Source organism: Apium graveolens, chromosome 2 (assembly GCF_009905375.1).
Source record: "Apium graveolens cultivar Ventura chromosome 2, ASM990537v1, whole genome shotgun sequence".
Lineage (NCBI taxonomy): Eukaryota > Viridiplantae > Streptophyta > Magnoliopsida > Apiales > Apiaceae > Apium > Apium graveolens.
In genome coordinates this window covers 248,924,289-248,950,568 of record NC_133648.1, presented here as the reverse complement: position 1 = coordinate 248,950,568, position 26,280 = coordinate 248,924,289, and the positions used below count along the sequence as shown (strand labels likewise).

Sequence of the window (26,280 nt, the reverse complement as noted above, 5' to 3'; positions counted from 1 at the left end):
ATCTTTACTGTATGTTTAGCTCTCTCACATTCTTTCTTCAAATCAATCTGATTTATTAAATCAGACTCTAACTGTACATTCCTAGATTTTAAGATCTCAATCTCAGTTATAAGTCTATCATTTTCTAGAGTCTTATTCTTAAAATTACCATGCAGAGATTTAAGAATAGACTTCAATTCAGATATATCCTCAGTAGCAAGAGAAAAGAAGGATGTTGATACCTTAGAATCAGGAGAAGCAGGATTATCAAAACTAGCCATCAGTGCATAGTTTGTTCCTTCAGCCTCAGAGTCAGTAGAGTCCATCCAGTCCTTGCTTGATGTGATCAAGGCTTTGTTCTTTCCTTTGTCATTTCTTGACTTCCTGCATTCAGTAGCAAAGTGGTTAGGTTCATCACAATTGTATCACTTGATCTTTGACCTGTCTACTTTTCCAGCTTTCGCATCTTTTCCTTCTCTTCTTCCAGAAGGCTTCCTTTCCTCTCCAGTAAAATTCTTCCTGAAGCTTCTATTCTTCTGAGACTTCATGAATTGCATTCTCTTGAATCCCTTAACCATCATAGCTGCCATTTTCATGACATCAGAATCTGTCAGGTTCCCATCAGTTTCAGAATCAGTATCGTCATCAGGATTTGATGATGAATCATCAGTATCTGATTCTGAAAGATAGTTCTTCTTCCTTGTAGCTTCTATAATCTTGTCATTTGAAGCTTTAGCATTTACCTTTAAGGCAGCTGATTTTGCCTTGATGCTTTTCCTCTGTTTCCTTTGCTGAACTTCCAAGTCATGAGTCTTCAGCATGCCATAGATTTCATCCAGAGTGACTTTTTCCAGGTCATACTGATGTCGTATGATTGAGGTCTGTGTCTCTCATTCCTCACTCAAAGCTCTCAGAAACTTTGTGTTTGAATCTTCAAGATCATACACTTTTTCCACCAAAGATAGGTCATTGAGCAGAGTAAGAGACCTATCATAGATGTATGTGAGACTCTCATCAGTCTTTGCCTCGAAATGTTCATATTCTTGAACTAAGACAGCCCTTCTGTTCTTCTTGATGGATGTGGTTCCTTGGCATTGAGTCTCAAGGGCATCCCAGATTTCTTTGGCAGTCTTGTAGGCTATAACTCTGTTTGACATCACAGAATCAAGACTGTTATGCAAAATATTTCTTACCTTTGCATCTTTCAGTACAACGACTTTCTCTTCTGGTGTCCATTCGCTTTTCTCCTTCAGCTGGAGATGTTCATCAACAGTAGGAGTTGCAGGGTTGTAAGGTCCATCATTGATTACATCGAGATAGTCTGGATCTATAGCTTCCAAGTGCATGAGCATCTTCACTTTCCATGTAGGATATTCAGCCTTCTTCAGAATGGGGATTTTGATACTTTTATACTTGTTCAGAGACATGTTTAGTTCGATTCTGATAGTGAATTATCAGTCCGCTCTGATACCAATTGTTTCCCAATAAAGATACAATTGTTTAAGGTGGTTGGATACATTTGTATAAATGTTTCGAAAAAGTAATAAAAATAACAGCTTTTTATATTTCTGATAAAAACTGTTACAAAACTCTCTCAAGAAATACTGATGTTCTTGAGAGCTGGTAGGTCGTATGATGCTCAAGTTCGATACACTATATGATGGCCTAAACTGTGTTTATATAATACACAGCTACAACTAAACAATCTAGGATATGCATTATCAAAAGCTAACCGAAACTGATACATATCTTCAACTGAATAGATAAAGTCCTATAACTCAGATGTAAAAGATATATATTTCACAATACAAGGAATGAAACAAATCCTCTAAGATGTCTGTCTCCAGATACTGATGACATCCAAATGCTGATGATGTGTCAAATCCTGACGACATATCAAATACTGATGACACCCAAACAGGCATATCCTGAGCTTGTTCTGATCATTGAGAATCAGTATGTAACAAATCTATTTATAATTTTACAGACTCAAGTACTACAATACAAAGTGCAAACTTAGATTATCATACAACTTACTTAGGGCTGTCAATTTGACTTAGTCTTGTTATAGTAAATGCATGTCTTGCACAACAAGCTTAGAGTTGAATAATGTCGTTCTAGGAAAAATGTTTTAAGTCAAATATCGACAAGTTATAGATCAAGAAATATAGAGATGTATGTTGAGAAGTCAAAAATGGCTCATAGAGAAGTCCCAAGAGATATCGACAAGTTAAAACGGCTTATAGAGAAGTCCTAAGAGATATCGACAAGTCAATTTGCATGTCGAGAACTCGAGATATCGACAAGTCAAAAAGGTTCGTATAGAGAACTGAATATATCGATAAGTCAAAATCTATTTGTAGAGAACTAGAGATATCGACAAGTCATTCTACTTGTAGAGAACTGGAGATATCGATAATTTAAAAGTCTATGTAGAGAACTGGAGATATCGACAAGTCAATTCTACTTCTAGAGAACTTAATACCTTGATAATTCATAACACCTTCGAGAAGTGAAGATATCGATAAGTCATTTTACTTATCGATATGTGGCATCTCTGTACAATAAAAAAGATATCGACAAACAACTTCAGAATTCGAAATATAGACAACTTGAAGATCCAATATTATCAGTCAACAAACAATTATATCACTGAATTGGAAAGCCTACAAATGCAGCTTGAAGAATGTAAGATCAATGACCAAGATGAACTAGACAAAGGAGGGTCACGAACCTAGTAGATTCTACACAGATACGCTGCACTAGAAATAGAAACAGACAAATGAGCTTTATAAAACATTTTAGTCTATTTTAGTATAAGTTCTATAAACCATGCATGTTGATCTATAAAACATGTCACGGGTCCTTTATTTAGATGTAACAAACAAATCTAGAAAAATCTGGTATTTTCTCAAGAGAAGTAGCTGAGTTCTTATTTTTAAGAACATGGATTTTTAGCACAAACAAATTTGATTTAATACAAATCAATTGAGTTTTTGATAAATTACTTGTGTCTTTATATTTAGTCTTTTATCAATACAAATTAATCTAGTTGTTAATTTCCAAGAGCCACAAACATTTAAAGCTAATGAAGAAAACAAGAAAAAAACATTAATCCCCCTGTGTTGCACTTAATACCTAAAATTCCATTCACACGATCGTAAGCCTTACTCATGTGCACTTTGAGAGTCATCCATCCTGTTTTCCCAACCGATTTTCTTTTCATATAGTGCATTATCTCATATGAAATAAGTATTGTAAAGCATAATGTAACGTAATATGTAACCGAGGAATTATAACTCAACATGAAATAGAAATAGATAAATAATATTAATTGTGAAGCACAGGAACCCCAAAAATGAAAACTGGATAAATACAAAAAATCAAAACATGGAATTAATGCTCTAAGTTCGTACCGGGTCATGGAAAAAAGTTCATTATATGTTCAAGCGTCCGAAGAATAAAATATCATGGTACTTCTAGTGGAAAGAAAATGTATTGGTTTGAAGTATTGAAGATAAAGGGTTTCAATGATTGAAGCAATGAATGACTAACAGGCTATATCAGCTTAGAATTGTAAAGAGAATTGAATAAATCCAATTCAGTGCTGGTCGTTTGTGAACCGGACCAGTGCACTAAGAGTCAGCACATCAGAAAATGATTGATTTAGTTCATGGAAAAGAAATCAAACTAATACAGACAAATATAAATCATATTGGCGAAAGAATCTAGCTTTATTTGGAAAGTCAAGAAAATATTCTAAATAGGGAAGCCTGTCCACCCTAGGCACAACTAAGAGTTATACTAACACTATTTTCCCTCTTGGCGCAAGTAGGGAAAAGTTCTAAGTCAGGAACTTTGGTTCTCCTTCTTGGTGCAAGTGGAAAAAGAGTCTAAGGCAAAGAGCAGTACTCCCCCTTGGCGCAAGAGAAATCCAATTTGGAGGGAATGCTTTTGTTTCTAGATGGCGCAAGTAAATATTGATTCTATGTCAATAGACTTATTTTTGTTGATGGCGCAACTGGAAGAAGAGTAGTCTCCTTCTTGGTGCAAGTGGAGTATTTTTCTAGGTATTATCATACACTTCAGACGCAACTTAGTACCTTGGTTTATTCTTTGATATTACAGAAACATACTCAATGAACATGGTTGTAATTAAGCCACATAATTGGGTGTAAAAAAGTCTACATTCAAAAGAAGCATATTACATTTGATGTAGTCAGTTTTCTTCTCAGCAATTAAATGTGTTTTACGAAGCTCCATTGAAGGCCATATTTATTAAGCTTGTAAACATACCGTTATGCGGGTGAATTTATTATAGTTAATCATTTATATGATTAGAGTGTAGCAACCTCAAAGTTTATATTAATAAAATAATATATTCCTTGAATTGTTTTGTGTCTATCTTGATTCCGTAAATTTAACGAAAAACTTGAATCAAATCGAAAAAGATTGTAGCTATCATATTCAGCCCTCCTTTTACGATACTTTGGGACTAACAAGTATATTATTAGTAATGAATCTTTCTGGAACAAATGCACTTTGAGTTTCAGAAATCCTACTGTTGAGAAGCCTTTCAAATCTATTAACATGAACTTTTGATGCAACTTTATACAGCACGTTACATAGAGAGATAGGTCTCAATTCATTCATTTTGGTTGGGCTTGGTTTCCTATGGATTAACACATTATTTGTATATATTATATTCTCCTCAAATTTTCCAGTGGCAAAGAAATGTTTTACGAACTTATACACATCCTCCCCCACGATATGCCAGTACCATTGATAGAAGCATGGGCTCATACTATCTGGCCCAGGTGATTTATCTGGATGCATGCTAAATAATGCCATTACCTTTTGAAGGCCATCATCTCATCTCACTACTTGCCCCATCTTGTTTTCCAGGCTGGATATGTAGTTAATTTTCTGTCTAGTCTTCGTAGCCGCATGAAAATACTTAATATTTTTGTCTCCATCTCGAAGCCATGGTTGTTGGGACACTGCTTCCAGAAAATTTCCTACTGTGTATACACCTCCTCCAGCTGTTTTGAGGCCTCCTGGTATAACTTCACTGAACCTCCATCTCTTATGCCTTTCTTCATCACCTTTTTACATTGATTTATACGTGATTTAAATTGTCCAGTAATCTCATATCCCCAACTCGATAAAATCTCTAAGAATAGCGCTATTTTCTCCTGAATGGATTTATTTTGATATAAGCTCCATGTTTCTTTAACAGTCTGGAGACATATTGGTTCCCTCAGTCATGCATTTTCAGATTTAACCTTTTGGTGTGTGATGGTTTTGTTATGACTTTAGGTTCAAAAAATATTGGAGTGTGGTTAGAGGTTGATACCTCCAGATTTGTCAACTTGGTTTCTGAGAAAATATGCTTGAAATTGCTTAACACTAATGCTCTATCTAATTGGATTTCCACCCACGCCTTTGTACCATAGCCTCTCTCCCAAGTATATCTATACCCTTCTATTTGCATGTCATGAAGATCGCACTTATTCACTACAGTTTGGAAGCCAGTAAGAAGCCATTGAGGATAAGGACTTCCTTCTCGTTTATCATCATGGCTGAGAATGTTGTTCATATCTCCAATTATGCATTGTGAACATGTATCGTGCTGATGTAAGGTTCTGATGAGATCATGGGTTTCTTGACGCCTTACACGGTTTAGTTCTCCATAAAAGCAGGTTAGGCGATAACTTTCCCAATCTTTAATCATCACCACCATATCAATATGATTTTTGCTATTGGATGAGACACTCACTTCATTCATATTTTTCCATAGTAAGGCTAAACCCCCGCTCTGCCCTTGCACTTCCACGGCAAACGAATCTTCAAAGCCCAGTCTGTTTTTTACATACTCTACTCTTTCTTTTTTACATAAAATTTTACTGAGAAAAATAAAATGGGGACACTTTTGGAGATTTAACTCCAACATGAATTGGAAGTCCCATGGAGTGCCCAACACACAGCAATTCCAGCTGATAAGACTCATTGTTGAAGGCGAGCCCTGTTACAGGGCTCGCTATATGCCCGTTTTTTTGAATCCAATGACATGTTTGGATTTTTGTTAGAGTCTTGATCCATATCATCAACTTTTGTTACATTCGGTCACGTGTCCAGGTCCACCTCAAAATGTTGATCCGACCCATTAGAGGTTCTCCTTTTTTTATTCTCAATCACAATAACTCCCTTGTACCAAGTTAAATGAATAAAGTTTAACATAATGAAGTTGTAGAAGTAAGAAAAAAAATTCAATGCACATCTTAAAAAGTACAAAGTGCATAAATATTTAAGTTGAGAATTCCAAAAAATCATATATAAAAAGACAACTTTTAATGTAGTGAAGCGTGTATATCGAGATGTCCAAAACATACTGTGTCGAGAATTCTGCTATATTGAGAAATCAGCGTAGAGCATAATCCAAAAATGATACCGTATGACCTGTAATATATCGACAAATCAAGATGTCTACAAGTATTTATTATTATATATAACAAACTGGATTTTAATTAGAGAAATGATAGAGATACTAAAAATATGTCCTAAAATAGGTATTAAATGACAAGTAACAATATTTGATATGTGCCCAGAAATTATAATTAGTCATCTGTCTTTTTAAAAATTATTTTGGGACCAATCAAAATTGCCCCGGTAACATTACTCTTTTAATTATGATATCTTGCGGAAGTAATCTGTATTTTTATATGGCTCATGAGCTTGCAAAAAAATATTGTAGCGAAAAGCCTGTATCTAAGATAAAGCCTTCTCCGTATGTGATTATGAATAATCGGATATATGACCCAAGAAAAATCGGACTATGCAGTGTGAACATAAATATATATAGATAGTATAGGTTGGTCCCACAATATATAAAAGAGAAACGATTCAATTTCTACATTTATCAGAGGAATTACAAGAGATATCTGCATTTACTAATTTTAACTTGGTGGCATCCAGATCATGAACAAGATATTCATTTACTACATTACTTCTTCCATTTCCTAATTTTCTTGAATTTCAAAAATTTTGGGTTCCACACAACCATGTCAACAAAATTCTCTAAATTCCTCGCAACATTTATAATTTTCAGTTTTTTCTCTGCCACAGTCGGATCTGCAGAATATACTTCTTTTCCGTTATCTCTAGTAAATGAAAGTGCCAGTACTGACAGCCCCTGCGGTGGAGGAAAATCTAATCCGGTGAATTGTCCTGTAAGTTGCTTCCGAACCGACCCAGTTTGTGGCGTGGACGGTGTGACTTACTGGTGTGGTTGCGCGGATGCTGGATGTGCTGGTGCTCAGGTTGCGAAGCTAGGGTTTTGTGAGGTTGGAGATGGTGTTAATGGGAGTCAAGCTCTTCTGTTGGTTCACATTGTATGGCTCATCTTACTTGGCTTCTTTGTTGTATTTGGCCATCTATGAAAAATATAACTACATTTCTATTAATGTTTGAATTCAATGAGAAATTATTTAGTCTGAATTTGCTATTCTTATATACTCTGCCTAATTTACAGTATGTGCATGCATAAATAGGATTTTTGGATTTTGTGGGAAACTTAATATTTACTTACTACCTTCCACCAGAAAGTTGTTGAAATCTGTAAAGATCTCAATTTAAGATTTGTATCCTGTATATCCTGTATAATCAAATATTTATTACAGATTTAGAAGAATAAATTTATAGTAAAAGTAAATATGCAGATTGGGTACATGCATACTAGAAATGTTACCATATTAAAAATTAAGAAGACGATACAGAAGATGGGAAGAAAACGGACGATGGACGATGTTGATTTTGAATGCACGAACAAAACCACATTCTCCGAATTAATTATAATATAAGGTGTTGTTGACTGTTGAGGCACACATTGCATGCAAATTTTTTGGTACAAAGTCAAGCACTTGTACGTACTACGGGTTCATCACTCCTACGTTAGCGTCATTTGAACCTGTGCTCATAGCTAGTTTTCTCACTGATGTAATAAATAAATTTAGGGGTTTTTAAATAGGTAGAAAATATTTTTAATAAACTTCAACATAATATAAAATATAACATTTGCAATCTCGTATACAAGTAACCTCTTCTGCAAATTCATTTGTAATTTTTCCAGTATTTTATAAAATAAGTTTACAAATATGGATATTTTTTATAAATTTCATAAGTTTATATTTAAATTTTCATAAATCAACAAATAGTAATAATTAAATTTATATAAATGTTGAATATGAAGCTATTATGTTAGTTTTGAATGTATAATATTTAGTTGCTTACGTTAGAGATAAATGGAATGTGTATATACTTTGTTGATAGTTTGGCTTTAATAAAAAAATTAGAAGGATTAAAAAATTATTATAAAGATACATTTTTAATTAGAAAATTGAATTTTAAAAGTTTAGAAATGCGTTTCCACTAAAATTTAACTTGCCAAATCTAATCAGTGAGCGAGTCTCAACTATCAGAGTTGTTCTGCCCTCATTGTTTATTTTCCTCTAACTTTGCTTTTATTGCTCAGAGCTTATGAATGTATAAATTATAGATCTAAGTTCCTGGAAGAAAAAGAAACGGAATTAAGGGCATGTTTGTGTTATAAGGTACTTATAACTTATAAGTTCTTAACATATTGAGTAGTGTTTGTCAACCCCACTTATGTTTTATAAACTGATAAGTTGAATGTTAGCAATGACATATTCTTTCTTAATTTATTTTAATTTTTCGTTTTTTTATTAACTTTAATTTTAAAATATATGTTTATAAATATTATATTAATTCAAAACTTGTGAATTAAGATAATAGTATATAAAAAATATTTGTTTTAGTTCATTTAAATAAAAATTATTCTGACTTTTAAGTAACATTATCCAAACACTTATATAACTTATAATTTTTAATTTACTTATTATTTATAAGTTAATTATTCATTTTAAGTTATAAATTACTTATTTTAAAATTTTCCAAACGGACACTAAAACTCTAATATTATGGTTCTTACCTTCCATTATCATTCTCAATTTTTTCACATTTTTATTATAACAAATTTGTGTTCACTCGCTTTTTTTCTCAAAACATCCTTCAATTTTTAATAGTTTATTTATTTTTATTCCGTTACATTTTATTCTCCCTACCCGGATGCCTTATTATCTCCCGAGCTGAGCTTTAGTTTTCTGGCTTGACATAAAAATGGGCCGGGCCCAATGGGCCTTAACTTCGTTGTTTGCAATGAAGATGAGCTCAGGGACTGGCCCGTTGTACTCCCTTCTATTCAAATTATTAAGCAGTACTCCCTCTTCTTTTTAGTTCTCACATTTGATTTTGATCAAGTTATATTAACTAAAATTTAATCAAAGTTTATTAATATTTTATAATGGAACAAAATTAAAAAAATTACATTATCAGAAAGTAAATTTAATATATTTTAATATATAGTTTTATATTTTTTTAATAATATAAGAGTAGTTTTAATTTTTGGTTGAAAAGTTGATCAATTTGACCGCGATAAAAAAAATGTGACAATAAAAAGGGACGGGGCAGAGTAATACTCTAAATTAGCTAAAAGAGCTCATGTGAACTCAGAACTGTAATTTGAGTTGAGCTGTTTCAAGTTTAGCTGTGTTCACGGGCATAAGCAAAAACATGGATGCCGATATCCTAAGAATTAAGAACCAGAGAAAAATTAGTATGAATAGGAAGGTAACTCCCAACATCTATCCATTGCAAGATTGATGATGTGAGTGAGTGCTACTTAAATTGGAGGAGCATGAAACAGAATAAGCATGAGGACATGAGTTGATCCGTTTCACCAATCAAACAATAACAGTTAACAAAAAAGGAGGATTCCCGGGAACAATAGAATAGAGCATGAAAGAAAATCTTCGCTCATTAATAAAGATCACCGTTTTTAATCCCGCCCGAGATTTGTGCTAGTCGGGAACACTGGACTTTGGGAGATCCATGATGCAGCTGAGAGTCCTGTCTAGTTCTAATGTGCAAGTTATTAATAAAAATCTGTAGCTTAGTTCAAATTAAGTTGTGAGATCTGTTATGTCCAAATATTGATATAAACATTATTCAGGTTAAGATCGATAAAATAGTCAAAGTTGAGATGTAAATGTCTAAAATTAAAGAACGAATAAGATAATCCTCCTTTATGAACGGAAAGTAGGCGCGCCCTATGGGCAGGGAAGGACGCGCCTTGACCTATGGTTGATGAAAATATGCCCCCGAGATATGGAGGGCGCGCCCTCAAAAAATGATGGGGGATTCATTAGAAGATTGACCCTTTCTACCCTTGAAGAATTCAGGGCGCGCTATGAGTGAATAGGATATTTTGGGAAGACTTTTAACATGGATGCTTGGATGGGTTCTTTGGAGTATTCGAGGAAGATGGAGATTATTATTACTAACCTATTTGATGCAGATACTCTATTGAAGAACTCTTTTCTGTAGTGCATCTACAGGAAGGCGGTGTCCGTGGTCAGAGACCTCTAGGGGTATGCCTGGACGGAAGGGGTATGTCTGGACGGAAGGCCTCCTCCAGTAGTCAATGAGTGTCCTCATTGGGGATATAAGGTGAATTCTGGTGTGTGCTTTGGGAGTTTTGTCTATGTAGTCAACAGGTGTCCTCATTGGGAGACTTTGGAGTATCCTGCACTTTGCACCCAAAAGTTTGGGATCACTTGTCCTGTAATCTGGTAGGGGCTCCTTATCGGGGGACAAGGATACGTCCAACATTTGGGGTGAACCACGACTATACCTGCGTTCACGGATTAGAGAAACAGCTGGTAGCGGAGGCTTATCCTTGGTCAGGGAGATGCCTAGTCTCGAAGCCGCGGACGAGTCTTGGGCCTTTGTGGTTGGGCCTCATCGGCGGACATTCCTAAAGATAGTAGAAGACGGTTTCCAGTGGGTTTTCCATTGGGCCTCGGGACAAGAGATCTAAGCCCATTAGGTTTCTTGTTCCTCAAGAACTACGTTGGCTTGATTCCCTATAAATAGAGATACGTAGGCAAATTGCAAGTGGTCATAAGCGAGAGCGCAAAAGAGCCACCACTAACCCTAAGCAATCTCAGCCACCAATAATCACCGCCACCAAACACTATTCATACTTTCCGACGAACACTATTCATTAAATCCACTGATTACTGTTCACGTTTCCGACGAAGAACCACCATTACAGATCTTTTTTCCAGCTACGAACATCAGACTTTGTTGCTCCCAAATTCCTCCGTCAACAAATTGGCACTAGAAGGAGGGGCTAATCAAGATCTGCATCTAGAAGGAAAGATGTCTCAATACCGTGATGGAAGTTTTATGATGGAAGCTCTGAAGAAGAATCTGATCATGGCTATGACCGCCATGAAACCTACGATCCACCCATGACTGATCGCCCCACTCCAGATGTTGGGGGTCAGCCACCTATGTTGATCAGCAACGCTGACTTGTTGGAACAACTATATCGTATAGGAGATGCTCTGAACGGTTTCGACTCAAGGCTGAGTACCGTGGAACGACGCAAGACTAGAAGGGGCTTCGAACTGAAGGTGGACGTGTGCCAATAATCCCGCGACGTCTGAACTATTCCAACGATGTAATCCCGATTGTCGAGCTTGTGGACGAAGACGCGGATGGTCGAGAAATACTGTGGGTAGATAACCGGGGGGTTACTCACTCGTACCGGTCCGGGCGTAGTCTTGAGGAACGTCGACAAGCCGAGTTCATGCCAGACATTGAACAACGAGGTTTCACAGCTTTAAAGGATCGCTTGGGGATCCGCTTAGGTGACGATGATCTAAGGATGTTGTTGCTAGAATGGCAAAAAGAGGCTGATCGCGGTGATGTGATGCCCCATGGTACAACGTATGTGCCCCTGAATTCCCATGAGAATCAGGAGCGGCACCGCGATCATGAGAGAGCTCCTCCCCGCGGATCGCTAGACCGGTATGGTCGAGGATATGGAAACGACCGTTGGGGAAGACCCCAGTGGAGAGGAAGAGGCGGAGGTCGAGGTAGATACTTAGATGGATATCACCGTGACAACTATCGTGGCCACAGGGATTCTCGCTGGTATAATCGAGCAAAAAAGGATAACTATGCCGAATACGATGGTCATAGGGATGTGGCAAATTATGACCGCGAGATGGCTTGGGGCCGCGGCCGAGGTCAAGGAGAAAATCTAGGGGGAGATCAATGTCAAAACCCAGAAGTAATTGTGATACATGAGGATACCCAAAACACCAACCAACAGCAAGCTCCTCCAGGTGGAGATCAGGCAGTAGTACCTCCGCCTCAGCCCCAAGGTCTACAACCTCACATGCAAACTATCCCAGGAGTGGGAACCTTCAATGTCGATGATCTGAAAAGGCTGCTTAACCACTTGGAAGGCAGAGTAACAGCCACGGCCGAAATCCCTTCCCCATTCTCTGTGGCGGTAAGAGAGGCGCAGTTGTCGGTCGGATATCGGAACACTACTAGTGATCGCCATTTCCATGGAAGTTCAGATCCTGTGGAATTCTTGGGCCGATTCAACCTAGAGATGGACGTGTATCAAGTCCCAGACTTGGCTCGATGTCGGCTTTTGGCATCGACTTTCAGGGAGAGCGCCCAGCAGTGGTTCCAAAAACTCGGACCGGGAGTGATCACTTCCTGGGACCAAATGAAGACCTTGTTCCTAACCAAGTTCCAAGCCGTCGTGAGGTATGCTTCCTCTGTTACAACTCTTGCCAATGTTAGATAGAGGGAAAATGAAAGCTTATTGTCCTACTTTAAAAAATTTAACGCTGAATCCACCAGCGTACGAGGGGCTTCGGACGAGGCTTTGAAAAGCTTTTTGATAGCAGGGCTAAGGGTCGACTCGGATTTATGAAAGCATTTACAGGGAAAAGACCCGGCCACTCTGGCAGATTTCTTTACTTTGGTGGAATCATTTAAAGCCATAGAGCAGTCTCTGGCAGAGGTGCAACCAACTTCGCAAGCAAGTCAAAGAAGCAAAGCAAGGAAGAGAGACAGATCTCCAAGCCCGAGATATAGAATGAGTAGTCGAAGCCCAAATCGGGTAAATGCTACGACCACAAGGAGGGAATGGAGCCCTCCCTCGAGCTATGACCACAGAGCAAGCAGATATACGCCTTTGGCCGCGTCTATTGAACATATCTTTCAGGTAAACAAGAATAGAGGGCTGTTAAGAAAACTTGAGGTTCTATCATCTTGGAAAAACAAAGATAAGAAGAAATATTGTGAATACCATGACTCATCCGGACACAACACACATGAGTGTCGGCAACAAAAGGATGAGATTGAAGCCCTTATCAAGGAAGGATATCTTGGTGAATGGGTGGTTAAGGAAGTAAGGAGGCATAAGGATGACACCGACAGAGTAAAGGAAGAAGGAGGTCGAGCCCTACGGGGATCGAATGGTGAAACTCTGGAAGAAAATAAATTCGTCAGGGATGGAAGCATCCGAGCAATCTACGGGAGAGATCCCGGGATGGAATGCAGCAACAGAGCCTTGGAAAGGTATGCAAGGGAAGCCCGGTTCAGACCTCTGACCGACATTCATAGGGTGGAAACTCGGTCATCCAAAGTATTTAAGGGCGAGTCTATGGACATCACCTTCAGATAAGCAAATGCCCGGTGGGTACATCACCCCCACAATGACGCACTGGTCATTTCCATTCAGATCGGGACCAAGAACATTCACACAACCTTCGTAGACTATGGAAGCTCGGCGAACATCCTCTACTACAGCACCTTTAAGAAGATGGGGCTACCTGATCGGGATATGTCAGGAGAAGACTCTTGGGTCTATGGTTTCTCTAGCGCAGGAGTTAGAGTTATGGGATCAAATCGATTATCGTGTACCTCGGGGGAGAGTCCACTGTCCGTCACAAAGATGCTCGAGTTCAAAGTCTTAAATCAGGAGTCATCTCACAATGTACTGCTACGCCGACCTTTTCTTATGGAAATGAGGGTCATCACTTTGATCCACCATCTCACCATCAAGTTTCCAATTCCGAACGGTGTGGGCAGCATAAAGGGCTCTCAATATGACTCTCGAGAATGTTACAGGTAAGCCATGAGAGGCTTTAGGAGAAAGGATGCTCACAGTGAAGATGCGTCAGATAATGAGCGAGAGAAAAGCATCGAACAGCCGATCGAGGAAATCCGAGTCCATTACTATGTCGAGCAAGAAAACAAGCGTCCTTCTAAATTGCCTCTAGCAACGTTGTTCTTAGAAAACAAAATCAGGATATAAATGTTGGAGGAAGAAGACCCCCCAAATGACATAGTCCAAGCAAACTTCAATGGGGAACGGCTCGAAGGAAGATTTGATGTCTTACAGATTCGTGGACAAGATGTGCGTAAGGTAGATGCCCCTCGCCCTGAGAGCGCTCCCTTATCTTTGGGAGATTTAAAGGAAGTTGATGCCCCTGTGACACAGGGCGCACCTTTCAAAGAAGTTGATGCTCCTCTCCAAAAGGATGAGCCTTATTTGCAAAATGATGAGGATCGTAATCAGCTTGACTTAGATCCACGGATACCGATGCCAACGGAAAAGATGGGGCCAGTGGAAGACACAATTGAAATCCCTGTTGATGAAAAAGATCCAAGTAAAGTTCTGAGAATTGGATCTCAGTTGGCCCCAAGATTGAAAGAAGGGCTTTCAATATTTCTCTTGGAAAACTTTGATGTATTTACGTGGAACCATTATGATATGGTGGGAATTGACCCGAAATTTATATGCCATCGTTTGAACATTGATCCTAAGTATAAGGGAATCAGGCAAAAGCGGAGGGCCGTAAGTGGAGAAAGGGCTGTAGCCTTGGCAGAAGAGGTAGAAAGACTCTTGGATATCGGACTAATTAGAAAATCTTTTTACCCAGATTGGTTGGCAAATCCGGTGTTAGTGAAAAAACCCAACGGTAAGTGGAGAACTTGTGTGGATTTCACTGATCTGAACAAAACATGTCCAAAGGATAGCTTCCCTTTGTCGAGAATCGACCAGTTGGTCGATGCCATGGCAGGGCATGCCTTGCTGAGTTTCATGAATGCATACTCTGGGTATAACCAAGTCCCCATGTATGAGCCCGACCAAGAGCACACCTATTTTATTACTGATAGAGGGCTCTATTTTTACATTGGGATGCTGTTTGGTCTGATCAATGTTGGGGCCACTTACCAAAGATTAGTAAACAAAATGTTTAAGAGGAAGATCAGGAAGACGATAGAGGTGTACGTGGATGATATGCTTGTGAAATCTAAGAGGGCGGAAGATCACATAGCAGACTTGGTTGAGATGTTCCATATTTTGAGAAAGTATAGGATGAAGTTGGATCCTCAAAAGTGTGTGTTTGGAGTGGAATTAGGAAAATTCTTGGGATTCATGGTTAACCATCGAGGGATTGAGGCAAACCCGACAAAAATCAAAGCTCTGTTAGACATGAAATCCCCCACTAGCGTTAAACAAGTGCAAAGCCTGACGGGAAGGATTGCGGCTTTGAATCGATTTGTCTCAAAGTCGTCGGATAGATGCAAGGAATTCTTTAAGGCAATTAAAGGGACGGGGAAGGATTTTGTGTGGACCTCGGATTGTGAAAAGGCTTTTCTGAAAATTAAAGAGCAGTTGGGAAATCCTCCTATGTTAGGCAAGCCAGAAGAGGGGGAAACATTGATTCTTTACTTGGCAGTTTCAGAATACTCCATCAGCGCAGTGTTAGTGAAAGAGGAAGTGGGCCATCAATCTCCTGTGTACTATGTGAGCAAAAGGTTGCTAGACGCAGAGACTAGATATACCAACATGGAAAAATTGGTGTACACCCTTATCCTCGCTGCACGAAAGTTAAGGCCATACTTCCAAGCTCACCGAATAGAGGTTCGCACCGCCTATCCTCTCCGACATATTTTATATAAACCAGAATTATCGGGAAGAATGTTAAAGTGGGAGATAGAGCTGGGACAATTCGATTTGGAATATTGCCCTCGTACAGCGATCAAGGACAGGCGTTGGCTGATTTCATACTTGAGTTTGACTCTGAAGTAGACAATAAGGCTATAGTGTTGGCAGAAACTTCCTCACAAGGAAATCCTCCTGCTAACGTGAGAGAAGAGTTCCCACACCCTTGGTGGATCTTGCATGTTGATGGGGCTGTGAATAATAATGGAGCAGGTGCCAAGATTGTTTTGGTCACCCCGGAAGGGCATCATTTGATGAGTGTCATCCACTTCAAATTTTACGTCACTAACAACGATGCTGAGTATGAAGCATTAATCAATGGTTTGAAAATAGCTCTGGAAGTGGGGGTTGTAAATTTGATCGCTCGGAGTGACTCAGAGTTAGTGGTAAACCAAGTCAACGGAGGTTTCCAAGACCGAGGACCTCGGGCAGAGCTGTATATGAGATGTGTGCAGTGTCTACTAGAAAAGATTGGAAGTGCCAAGCTGGAAGGTGTACCAAGGGAAGAAAATAATAATGCAGATGCCTTGGCAAAGATGGGGTCGCAAATGGACAACATACAACTTGGGCAAATTCCTTTGGGGATCCAAGAAATCCCAAGTATTCCAGAAGTAGGGATGTTCCAGACACAGGAGATCCCGCGAGAAAATTGGATGACCCCCATTCAAAACTATATTCAAATGGGAGCTTTGCGAGAAGACAAGTTGCATGCTCGACGCCTTCGCTACCAGGCTGTGAACTATGTCGAATATGATGGAGTGTTGTATACGAGAGGGTTTAAACAACCACTGTTGTGCTGCGTGGACCTGGAAGAAGGGAATTATATTCTCAGGGAGGTGCACAAAGGAGTTTGCGGCAATTACTCGGGGGGTGGTCCGTTGGCATTGAAAGTCCTCAGACAAGGATATTACTGGCCAACTATGAAAGAAGATGCCTTTAAGTTTGTTCGGGCTTGTGATCGCTGCCAACGATTCGCTAATTACTCCAATGCCCCGACAACATCTATCACTTCGTTGGCAAGTCCTTGGCCTTTCGCCATATGGGGGATTGATCTCATTGGAGAACTGCCCAAGGCCAAGGGGGTGTGAAGTATGCCGTGGTGGCTGTTGATAATTTTACCAAATGGGCGAAAGCTATGCTACTGACCACGATCACGGCAAAGAAAATCAAAGTCTTTGTTTTTAACTCCATAGTCTACAGATTCAATATTCCATATAAACTCATCTCAGATAATTGAAGCAGTTTGACAATAAGGAGCTAAGGAAGCTTTGTGAGGACTTGAACATCAAGAAAGATTTTGATGTGGTCTACCACCCATAAAAAAATGGTCAGACAAAAGCCATAAACAAGATTATCAAACACACTTTGAAGGCCAGACTAGAAGAAAAGAAGGGAGATTGGCCGGAGGAAATGCCCATGGTCCTTTGGTCTTACAACACAACTCCTAGATCAACCACATGAGAGTCCCCATTTTTGCTGACTTATGGGTATGAGGCTATGGTTCCCGTGGAAGTAGGAGTCGGATCCCTGGGAAGGGACTTATTTGTTGAGGAAGATGCGGAATTTAACCAAAGGCTTCACTTAGATCTGCTGGACGAAGCCAGAATGAACTCCCAGTTGAAGCTTGCTGCATATTTGCAGAGAATCGCAAGGTATTTCAATAAGAAGGTGAAGTTTGTGCCCTATAAGTTAGGAGATCCTGTGTTGTGAAAAGTCATGCCAAATACTAAAATAGCTCAGCACGGGGTGCTTGGAGCAAATTGGGAAGGACCATACAAGGTCAAGGCTATACTTTGGAAGGGGACTTATCGCTTGGAAGACTTGGATGACAAGCTCATCCCCCGAGCATGGAATGCAGAGCACTTGAGAAAATATTATCAGTAGGGTGTGGCCTTGGCCCCCTCATTTCTACGATTGATTTTATATAATAGACTAGTAGCAAATAATTTCCTCCTAGCCTAGGGGGTAGTATGTATGACTACTAACCTTGGAGCTAGCTGAAGGATAAATTTTTTAAATATTTTTCCCACAGAGCATAGTAGCCATGGGACTGGTGCAATCTTTGCACTAGAGCGCATTATTAATGAAAAGAAAAAGTTGCTTCAAATTGCTTTGCATATAAATTATAAGGGGACTTTAGGGCGCGCCATAATAATAAAGTCTCTTCATAAATACAGAAAAAGCTATTTGAGATACATCAACAAAAGATGTTCATAATATGATTCCATTATTATTAGGGATTTTTCCCCTGAAATCAGAAGTTATAAAATTTCCTATCTAAGAAAATCTTTTAAAAAACATAGGCGCGCCCAATTGGGGAAATACTACGTTAATTTGTGATCACATTGCAAAAAACAAGATCTGAATGAAAAGACACACCTTACCTTCTGTATATTTATAAAATCTTAGCAAAAATAAAAGTGTAAGGCTTTCTAAAGAAAATTAAAACAAAAAATCCAGGTTAAACAAGGCGCGCCTTAATGGTGGAGGCACCTTTACAGGTTTTGACTTTGAAAGATTGCTACATCCTTTGAAAGGAGCGCCTTAACAAATATTTGAAAAAATTACTATACGAGAATGTTTACTTTTAAGGTTTGGCTTACCCCTTAAGGCGCGCCATTAATGTGGTACTTAAAAGCTTTTTTTGCAGAAAATCTACTTGTTGAAAGATAAATGAAACCTTAAAGTCACAATTCAAACAAAAAAGTAGAAAAACGGAATATAGTCTTACAACTTTGCACAGCATCAAAAGAGGGCTGGCTCCTCAAAGTATTGAAACATAGTTCAAATAGGATATAAGAGCAACAAATCAGGGCGCGCCCTGAGAATCATCGGTTGGGGGGATTGTCTGGAGAGGAACTGAGGGATCTACCTCATGCGCGTCTTTAGCTGGTTCTTTAGTAGGCGCGCCTTCGTCCTCCTCCAACCCAAGTTCAACTATCCTTGCCTTGATTTCTGCAGCATATTCTCTCTTGAACTCCACCATTTCAACCATTATCTCCTCCCCAAACTTTTCAAAAGTGTAATCAGGATCGTTGGCAATAAACCCCACCCTGTTAGCAAAAGCAGCATTTGTGATCTCCCTCTTCTCATCAGGCCACCCTTCCTTTTGTTGATCCTCAAGATACTCTATCCTCGCTTTTGCTTCAGCCAATTCTCCATGAAGAGACTCTGCCTTTTTGTTGGCTATTTCAAGCTGGGAAGTCGATTTTGTAACTTCACCTTTAAGGAAAGCGATTTCAGAATCCTTCACTTTGATATCTTTTGAATGGAGGAAGTCTTTGTCCTTCAAACAATTTTTCAAAATGTTGTTGTCACCCTGCAGCCTTTCATGGAGTGCCTTCTCCTCTAAAAACTTGTCCACCATCTGATTATAGTGGGTGAACAGTTGGCAAGATGCCTTAATAGAAGCCTTGGTGGCGTCTTCCAAGCTCATGGCTTGCCACTGCTCTACCTCCTCATCTGTAACGTGGAGGGAGCCTAAAGGACCAAGGGAATTTAAAGCAACAGAAGATCCCGAAGGCGCACCATCTGTCCTTGGCTTCTTGGGCGTGCCTTGATTTTTGGTCAGATCAATGATTGGCCTTTTTGGAACAGGAGCAGTTTAAGGGACAGAGGTAGGAGCAGGTGTGGAAACTTTAGCCTTGGGGACATCTTTCTTTTGTTTGGGCTTGTCTCCTGGACGCGCCCCAAATGACTTAGGAATCCTTGGGGGATCCATCTCTGCACAAGACATGAAAAATATTAGTAAAATCTGGCCACAAGGCGCGCCCAATCGGTAGGATGCGCCAAGACAAAGCTGCTAATAGAAGGCTGGAAAATATATAATGTACAGAGATGCAACAAAAATAAAGGCAAGAATTAAATACATGGTGTAAATGGCAATCCTTATAATAAAACAAACATAATAGGGAAAGAACTAAGGTGCCCTGATAAAGGGCGAGCCCTAGATAAAGGATATCGAATCCATAACGATAAAATACCGACAAATGAAACACACCCGTACTGGAGGGCGCGCCATAAAGGCATAAGATAACCAAACCTGAGAGAATCTCGCTTCGAAATGAGCTGTCTTCCACTTCCTCATCTTCTTCCTCAGCTTCTTCATCACTATCTAAATCAATAACCCGAGAAACAGGGATACCTTTTTTGAATTTTATAAATTTACGCTATACATCCACTTTGTCAGAAAGGATTCCAACTCGCATCAGATTGGTCCTGGTGACCAATGATTTTAGATTCCACCTCTCGGCAGCCACTCTGAGGAGGGCTTCTGCTCGCCTTTTGGGCGCGCCCTCGAGTGTTCTCGCCACTGGTTTTTTTGAGTAAAAACAATATTATGAGAAATAGAAAATGAACACAAGATGAGAAAAGGAGAACGAGAAGGCGTGCCCTTACTTGGAGATGTGTTGAATCTAATTTTAATCATGGGAACATCGTACAGATAGAAAAAAATTTCCTTCCAACCTTTCTCATGGCTGAGCTTTCTAGAAGAGAAGCCCTTTTTATTGTGTTGTTTGTCCACGACCAAGTAATAGTATCCATGGTCAGACTTCCTTAGGCTGAAAAAATGAATTACTTCGGCCATTGAGGGCTGAGGGAAACCTAGGTCTGTGTAGAGGATGAACAACGCAAGGACAAACTTGTAGCTGTTGGGAGATAGTTGGAGTGGAGCCACATCATAAAGTTCAATCACCTCTCTAAGAAAAGGGTGCCAGGGCGCGCCCACACCCAATGAAACCAGCTTTGGACTGGTTACCATTCTAGGGATCCTGAAATTTCTCCCATAGTTAAAAATGTGGAGGCGCATCATGCTGAGAAGGCGCGCCCAAATGCCTTCCATGTCATAATACTCCATGAGCCATTCTAGTTGCTCATCAGAACAGGCTGAGGGAAGTCCCACACAGAATAGCTTCCCATTCTCTTTCCTAAAACGTTTCTTCACGACTTCATTGCACGGCTCGAACTTGTCCCAGTCAAAGTCTAACTCACTGTCAGAAACTTCCCAATGTTGGAAAGGGATTGGAGAAGGTTCAGGAGAGGCGGAAAACTAGAGATTGTCTTCATCAAAGAAATTCATTTCATCACGAAGGGGCGATGAATTCACTTCAGGCGCGCCCTCAGAAATGGGAGATGTAGGCGCGTCCTGAGATTAGTGTGGAGAAAGGTTTGGAGAAACAACCCTGTAAGAGACCTTAGATAGTCCTACACCAATGTTAACCCCAATTTCGACGCCCCTATATCTATCCACGTTCAAACTTTCCAACCAGTCGTCATCATCTAGTTCTGTACTAACAGGAACTGGAGATCTTTCTTTTTGAATTAGCTTTTGTTTACCCCTTCTCTGATTTAGAGGGACGTGATCTTGAGAATCGGTTGATGATTCTGCCATTATATCACTAACTTTAAATTCTTGAACAAGGCGCGCCTCCTGTTCCAGGAAGTGGGGGGTTCTATGTGCATTTGGGTGGTCTGGCTCAAAAGAGATGGGTGAGGGAGAGTAGATCCCTAGCTTAGTGCAAAAATCCTTAAATTGATGAAAAGGAGAGGACGTGCCCTCATCTTCCAACTGTCTAGAAAACCAAAAAATGTTGAGGGCGCGCCCAATTCGAAAGAATGGGAGAAGACAATGTCAAGGAAACAAAACAAGTAATGAAAGGTGTTAGGTCACACACACACTGTAGAGGGGGTGAATACAGTGTATAGTACACTCAAATCGAACTTAAAGAACTTGAGTAACAGAAAACAAACTTTATTGAAACAATAAACTCTGTTACAATATGGAACTGTTACCTCTCAGTGATGAACAAATATCACGAGAGCTGCTAGGGTTATATATATTAATAACTTCGATAATGATAACACTTATAGTGTAAACCCTATGCCTGTGTTTATATATTACACAGTTACAAGATAATCGCTAATTGATATGGAATATAATTCTGCTTCCTAAAATATATCAATCAGATATCTTCTATTCCAAGTATTCCATTCTTCACGGAATTCCTTCTTCATGCATATCTCTTCTTATGTTTTACCTCTATCTTCTTTCCTTTAATCAGCTACTGTCATTATCTGATCGTCCTTCAGCACTTAAGTTCTGATATCTATCTTCTGATGATTATCTCCTGATAATATAAGTACTGATATCCTTAAGTCCTGACTTCCAGTATAAGCACTGATCAACAGTTAAGTACTGATCTATCCTGTTCACACAAGATCTGAAAGCTAAACATAAGACATATTAGCCATGACATTATCAAATATATCTAAAAATCTCCCCCAACTTGTAAATTAACAAAATATACAAGTTAAACAGATATTTGATGATGTCAAAAACATTAAGTACAAATGCATGAGAAATAGACTAGATAACTACAACTTACAGTCCTTAAAGTTTTACCAATTTCAACTTCTGATAACAACTTCAATCTGCATAAATATCAGAATTTAAGCAGTTGTAGATCTTCGACTTGGCTTCATCAACTTCTGATCTCTCTGATGTCAGGAGTTGTTCTGAGATAGTTCTTCAACAAACATTTCTCAGCATATCTTAGTTCATCAATCATTCTCCTTTTAACACCTTTAAGCTCTGCAGTATCTTCACCAGTTTGAAAGATTGCAGCTCTGAGATCATTAATCTTTGCTTTCCTTAACTCCTGGTCTAGTCTTATGACATAAGCTTTGTCAGATTCAAGATTGAATTCAAGTCCCTTAATACCAAGATACGTTCGGATCTGTGCAGTATTAGGCTTCATATCAACAATATCCCCATTGTGATCTCTGTACTTTGGAACATATCTGCTGTCAGACTTAACAGAATAAAGCCTTTTCTGTCTCTGAATCTGTTCTTTTAAGTAGTTTGCAGCAGTCTCTGTTATTCTGTCATCCACTTGAAGTAAGAAAAGTACATGCTCCAATTCTTCAAAATACTTCAAAGGAATGGCATTTTGTCTTATATGATAAACCCTACCATCTGTCATGAAATACAACATGATGTATTCTTTCAAGTAGGTATGGTAAACCATCTGTACAGATTCTAGTTGATTCAATCTCTCAGGAGTTGCTCCAATACCTGGTTCACTCAAGGAAGTTGGATCATCGGTAGTGTTGTGTACTCTTCTTTCATCAGCACTTCCCAATCCAGTTTTATCTCTAGCTTCCTTTCCAGTAACTACTCTTGCTTCAAAAACACTTGGAGTAGTCTTCAAAGATTGAGTCTGTTTTGCTTTAGTGAATCTTGGTAGGAGTGTTTTAGATCTATTTTCTGATATCAAGTTAACTTGAGCACTGTCAGAGGTTACTTGCTTCTTCTGAATATCAGAACTTACAATTTCTTGACTCTGAACAACTTGAGCCATGTCAGAGGTTGTTTTAAGAACTTTTCTTGAAGTCAGAGCAAGATCATCTTTTCCATCAGTAATTTCTTCTTTCTCAGGAGGTACATAAGGCTTGATAGGTTCACCAACCTTTTCTTTACCCTTGGATCTTGGATCTATCTGTGGTTGTGATCTAGTCAAAGTTTCTTCAGTATGTATCCTTTCTTTGATCACAATGCCTTTAGGTTTTGGAAGTAACTTTTTACCAGAAGCTTCAGATTTAGATGTGACTTTCTCTGATTTAAGTCTGGCTTCTTCTTTCTTTAAACTTTCCAAGTCCATCCCTGGATTTTCTTGAAGAAATAACTGTCTTGACATTTCCTCATCAAGATCTAGAAGTTCATCAGAACTTATCCTTTTACCAGCAGCAGAACTTATTCTTTTCCCAGTATCAGAACTTGTTCTGTGACTATCTTGTCTTGATGTAAACCTTCTACCTTGACTATGACCAGTACCCATTCCAGAGTTTCCTTGGTCATCTTTTCCATCATCCTTTCCTTGCAGTGTCTTGTTGGTTTTGCATTTGGACTTAATTACCTTCTTCCCCTTTTTGGCATCAGCAGATAATAAAAGAGAGATAAGTAGTTCCACTGAGGTCTGGATTTCAGTAAGTTGCGATTGCTGAGAAGCTTGGTTTGTTAGAATTTGATCAATCTGAGCTTGTTGCTTCTCTTGAGTTTTCTCAATATAAGCAACCCTGTCAATGGTAGGTTGGAAAAACTTTTTCTTATCAATTTTCCAAACTTGTTCCTGTTTGATAAAGTTCTCCTGAATCTTGTGTAGCTCTGCATGAGTGTTAGAATGAAGACCTTGTAAATGTTTAGTACTCAATGCAGTGACTCTAAGCTGGGTTTTAAAATCATCAGAATGTAACATTTCATCAGCTTTAGTCAAGTGCTCAGCAAGATGTAAAGCATTTGGAACACAGGAAACTAAGTTCCATTCCTTAGTCCACTCCTGACCTGCAGGAGTTTCACTCCAAGGTACTGGTGCATCCCCGATAACAAACTCCTTTACCAGTTCAGACTTTGGAAGAGTCAGTGGAGGAGTATGTCCTGAAGGACCTGCTTCATCAGCATCTACAGTTGTAGCAGCCTCACCAGTATCTCCAACATTTGCAGCATCAGAACTTAGAGAATCAGTATCTTCTGATAAGACAACAGTGTGAGTAGCAATGGAGGCTTCAGCATCCTCTAATTGCTGATCTGATATTAAGTTCTGATCAACAGCCATATCCTGATGCTCACCTAAAATCTGATCATCAGCATCTTGATGCAGAGAAGGTGTGAGTGATAACTCAGGAGTTTGAACAGCATCAGTAACAGGTGTTGTGGAAGGATTATTTGCTGTTGGAGCTTCTAAGAAAAGTATTTCAGGCACAACCAGGTTCTGAATATCAATTTCAGCACTTGTGCCTGGATCAACAAGAGACACAGAAGGTGAATTAGCCTTGTCAGATACAGGTTCCTGAGATGGAGTTGATGGAGAAGAAGTGACTGGAGCAAATTCCTTGTCTTGTGAGATCAGAGATTCCTGATCCCCTTCCTTAGCTGCTTCCTCCTCATCATCTGAAACTGGCCTTTGTGCCCTCTGTTTCTTGTACTTCCTTGTTGATTTGGATTCCTTGGGAGTGTCAGGAACCGTCATACGTCTAAGCCTCTTGAGAAGCCTAGAACCCCCAAATGCAGAATCCTTCTGAGAAGTTGCCTTCTCAGCTTCATGGACTACAGGTTCTGAAGAAGGAATCTGATCCTCAGAATCTGATTCATCTCTCAAAGTAATTCTCCTCCTCTTTTGAGATGTGTGAGGAACAGTCTTTGTTCTCTTTGGCGTAGAGGATGTAGGCTTCACAGTAGGTGCTGAAGAAGAAGGTTGAGCAGTCTGTGAAGTGGAGAGATATGATTGGAGATAAGTTCTGAGGGTAGGTTGAGTAGAATGAGAGGTAGGTACTGAGGTTGATGGATTTTGGTTATGATGAGTTGGGTGAACATTTGAGTAAACAGATTTGTAAGTAGCAGGATCAGCATTTACCAGAATCTGTTTCACAGACTGAGGAATCTGTAATTGTCTCACCATTGATTTCTTTGTGTCAGCATTTATCAGGTCGTTAAAGTACCTTTTTGCAACCTTAAAAGGTGGGGTTTGAGTGCTGACTAACTGGGGTTCAGCAGTACAATACGTGTAAATAAGTTGACAGAATCTAGCAAAATAAACAACATCTCGATCCTCTGTCATCCTATCCCCAATAAAACCAATTATCCCAGTTGCAAAATCAAAATGAGTTTGATGAATAATAGCATACCCGATGTGCTGACTCAGAATTGGGATGGCATCAAAATTTGAACACTTGTTGCCAAAAGCCTTGGTGATGCAATCGAAGAAGAAACTCCATTCTCTTCTGATATTAGCCCGTTTCAACTGTCCAAGTTTCGTCAGACTCTTTTCATATCCCAATTCAGTCATTAACCCCCGAAGTTCTGATTCCTCTGGTATAGAGAAGGTACAATCTTCTGGAAGATGTAATGCTCTTCGTACTGTACCAGGAGTGACTACATAGGATGAATCACCCACTTGGAAGATAATACTGGGAGTTCCTCGTTTACCACCATCATCAAAAACTCCAGTCCTCCAGAACCGCAGAACTTGTTGACTTGAAAATAATTCAGGCTGAGTTAAGGCGTACCCAACCTCACTATGTGCAAGAAGATCTTGCACAAAGTGCAATTCAGATGGAGCTGCAGCATGATCAAGAATTACAGCATAGTTGTTTGGAACAAACTTTGCTCCATCAATGATTAAATCCTTTGGTGCCATGTGAAAAAAAATATTGAGATTCAAGTATGCCTGTTAGGTGTTTGAGATAATATCTGTATGAAAACAACGGAAAAAGTAAAGTGAAGGAGAGTAAAAGTAAGAAGAGAGATAAAAGATTAAGAAATTAAAAAGATTACAGAAATC

The 26,280-nt window shown here is 39.2% G+C and overlaps 2 protein-coding genes across 2 annotated transcripts; both read left to right on the top strand.

The window, feature by feature from the left end:
• The first annotated feature begins 13,021 nt into the window (after window positions 1-13,021).
• On the top strand, window positions 13,022-14,062 carry LOC141699620 (uncharacterized). The gene is made up of 2 exons (XM_074503505.1): window positions 13,022-13,573; window positions 13,670-14,062. Exons 1-2 carry the CDS (start codon window positions 13,022-13,024, stop codon window positions 14,060-14,062), a joined length of 945 nt encoding a protein of 314 aa, XP_074359606.1.
• Window positions 14,063-14,245: 183 nt separating this feature from the next.
• LOC141699604 (uncharacterized) lies at window positions 14,246-17,031 on the top strand. Its single transcript, XM_074503503.1, has 2 exons — window positions 14,246-15,801; window positions 15,906-17,031. Exons 1-2 carry the CDS (start codon window positions 14,246-14,248, stop codon window positions 17,029-17,031), a joined length of 2,682 nt encoding a protein of 893 aa, XP_074359604.1.
• The last annotated feature ends 9,249 nt before the right edge of the window (window positions 17,032-26,280 follow it).

What these genes read in the sequence shown, in the direction of transcription:
- LOC141699620 (XM_074503505.1), top strand. Translation starts at nt 13,022, where the DNA reads ATGAGTAGTCGAAGCCCAAATCGGGTAAATGCTACGACCACAAGGAGG. An exon ending in TGGAAACTCGGTCATCCAAA is followed by an intron (nt 13,574 to 13,669) that starts GTATTTAAGGGC and finishes ATTTCCATTCAG; the next exon opens with ATCGGGACCAAGAACATTCA.
- LOC141699604 (XM_074503503.1), top strand. Translation starts at nt 14,246, where the DNA reads ATGTTGGAGGAAGAAGACCCCCCAAATGACATAGTCCAAGCAAACTTC. An exon ending in ACCAACATGGAAAAATTGGT is followed by an intron (nt 15,802 to 15,905) that starts GTACACCCTTAT and finishes TATATAAACCAG; the next exon opens with AATTATCGGGAAGAATGTTA.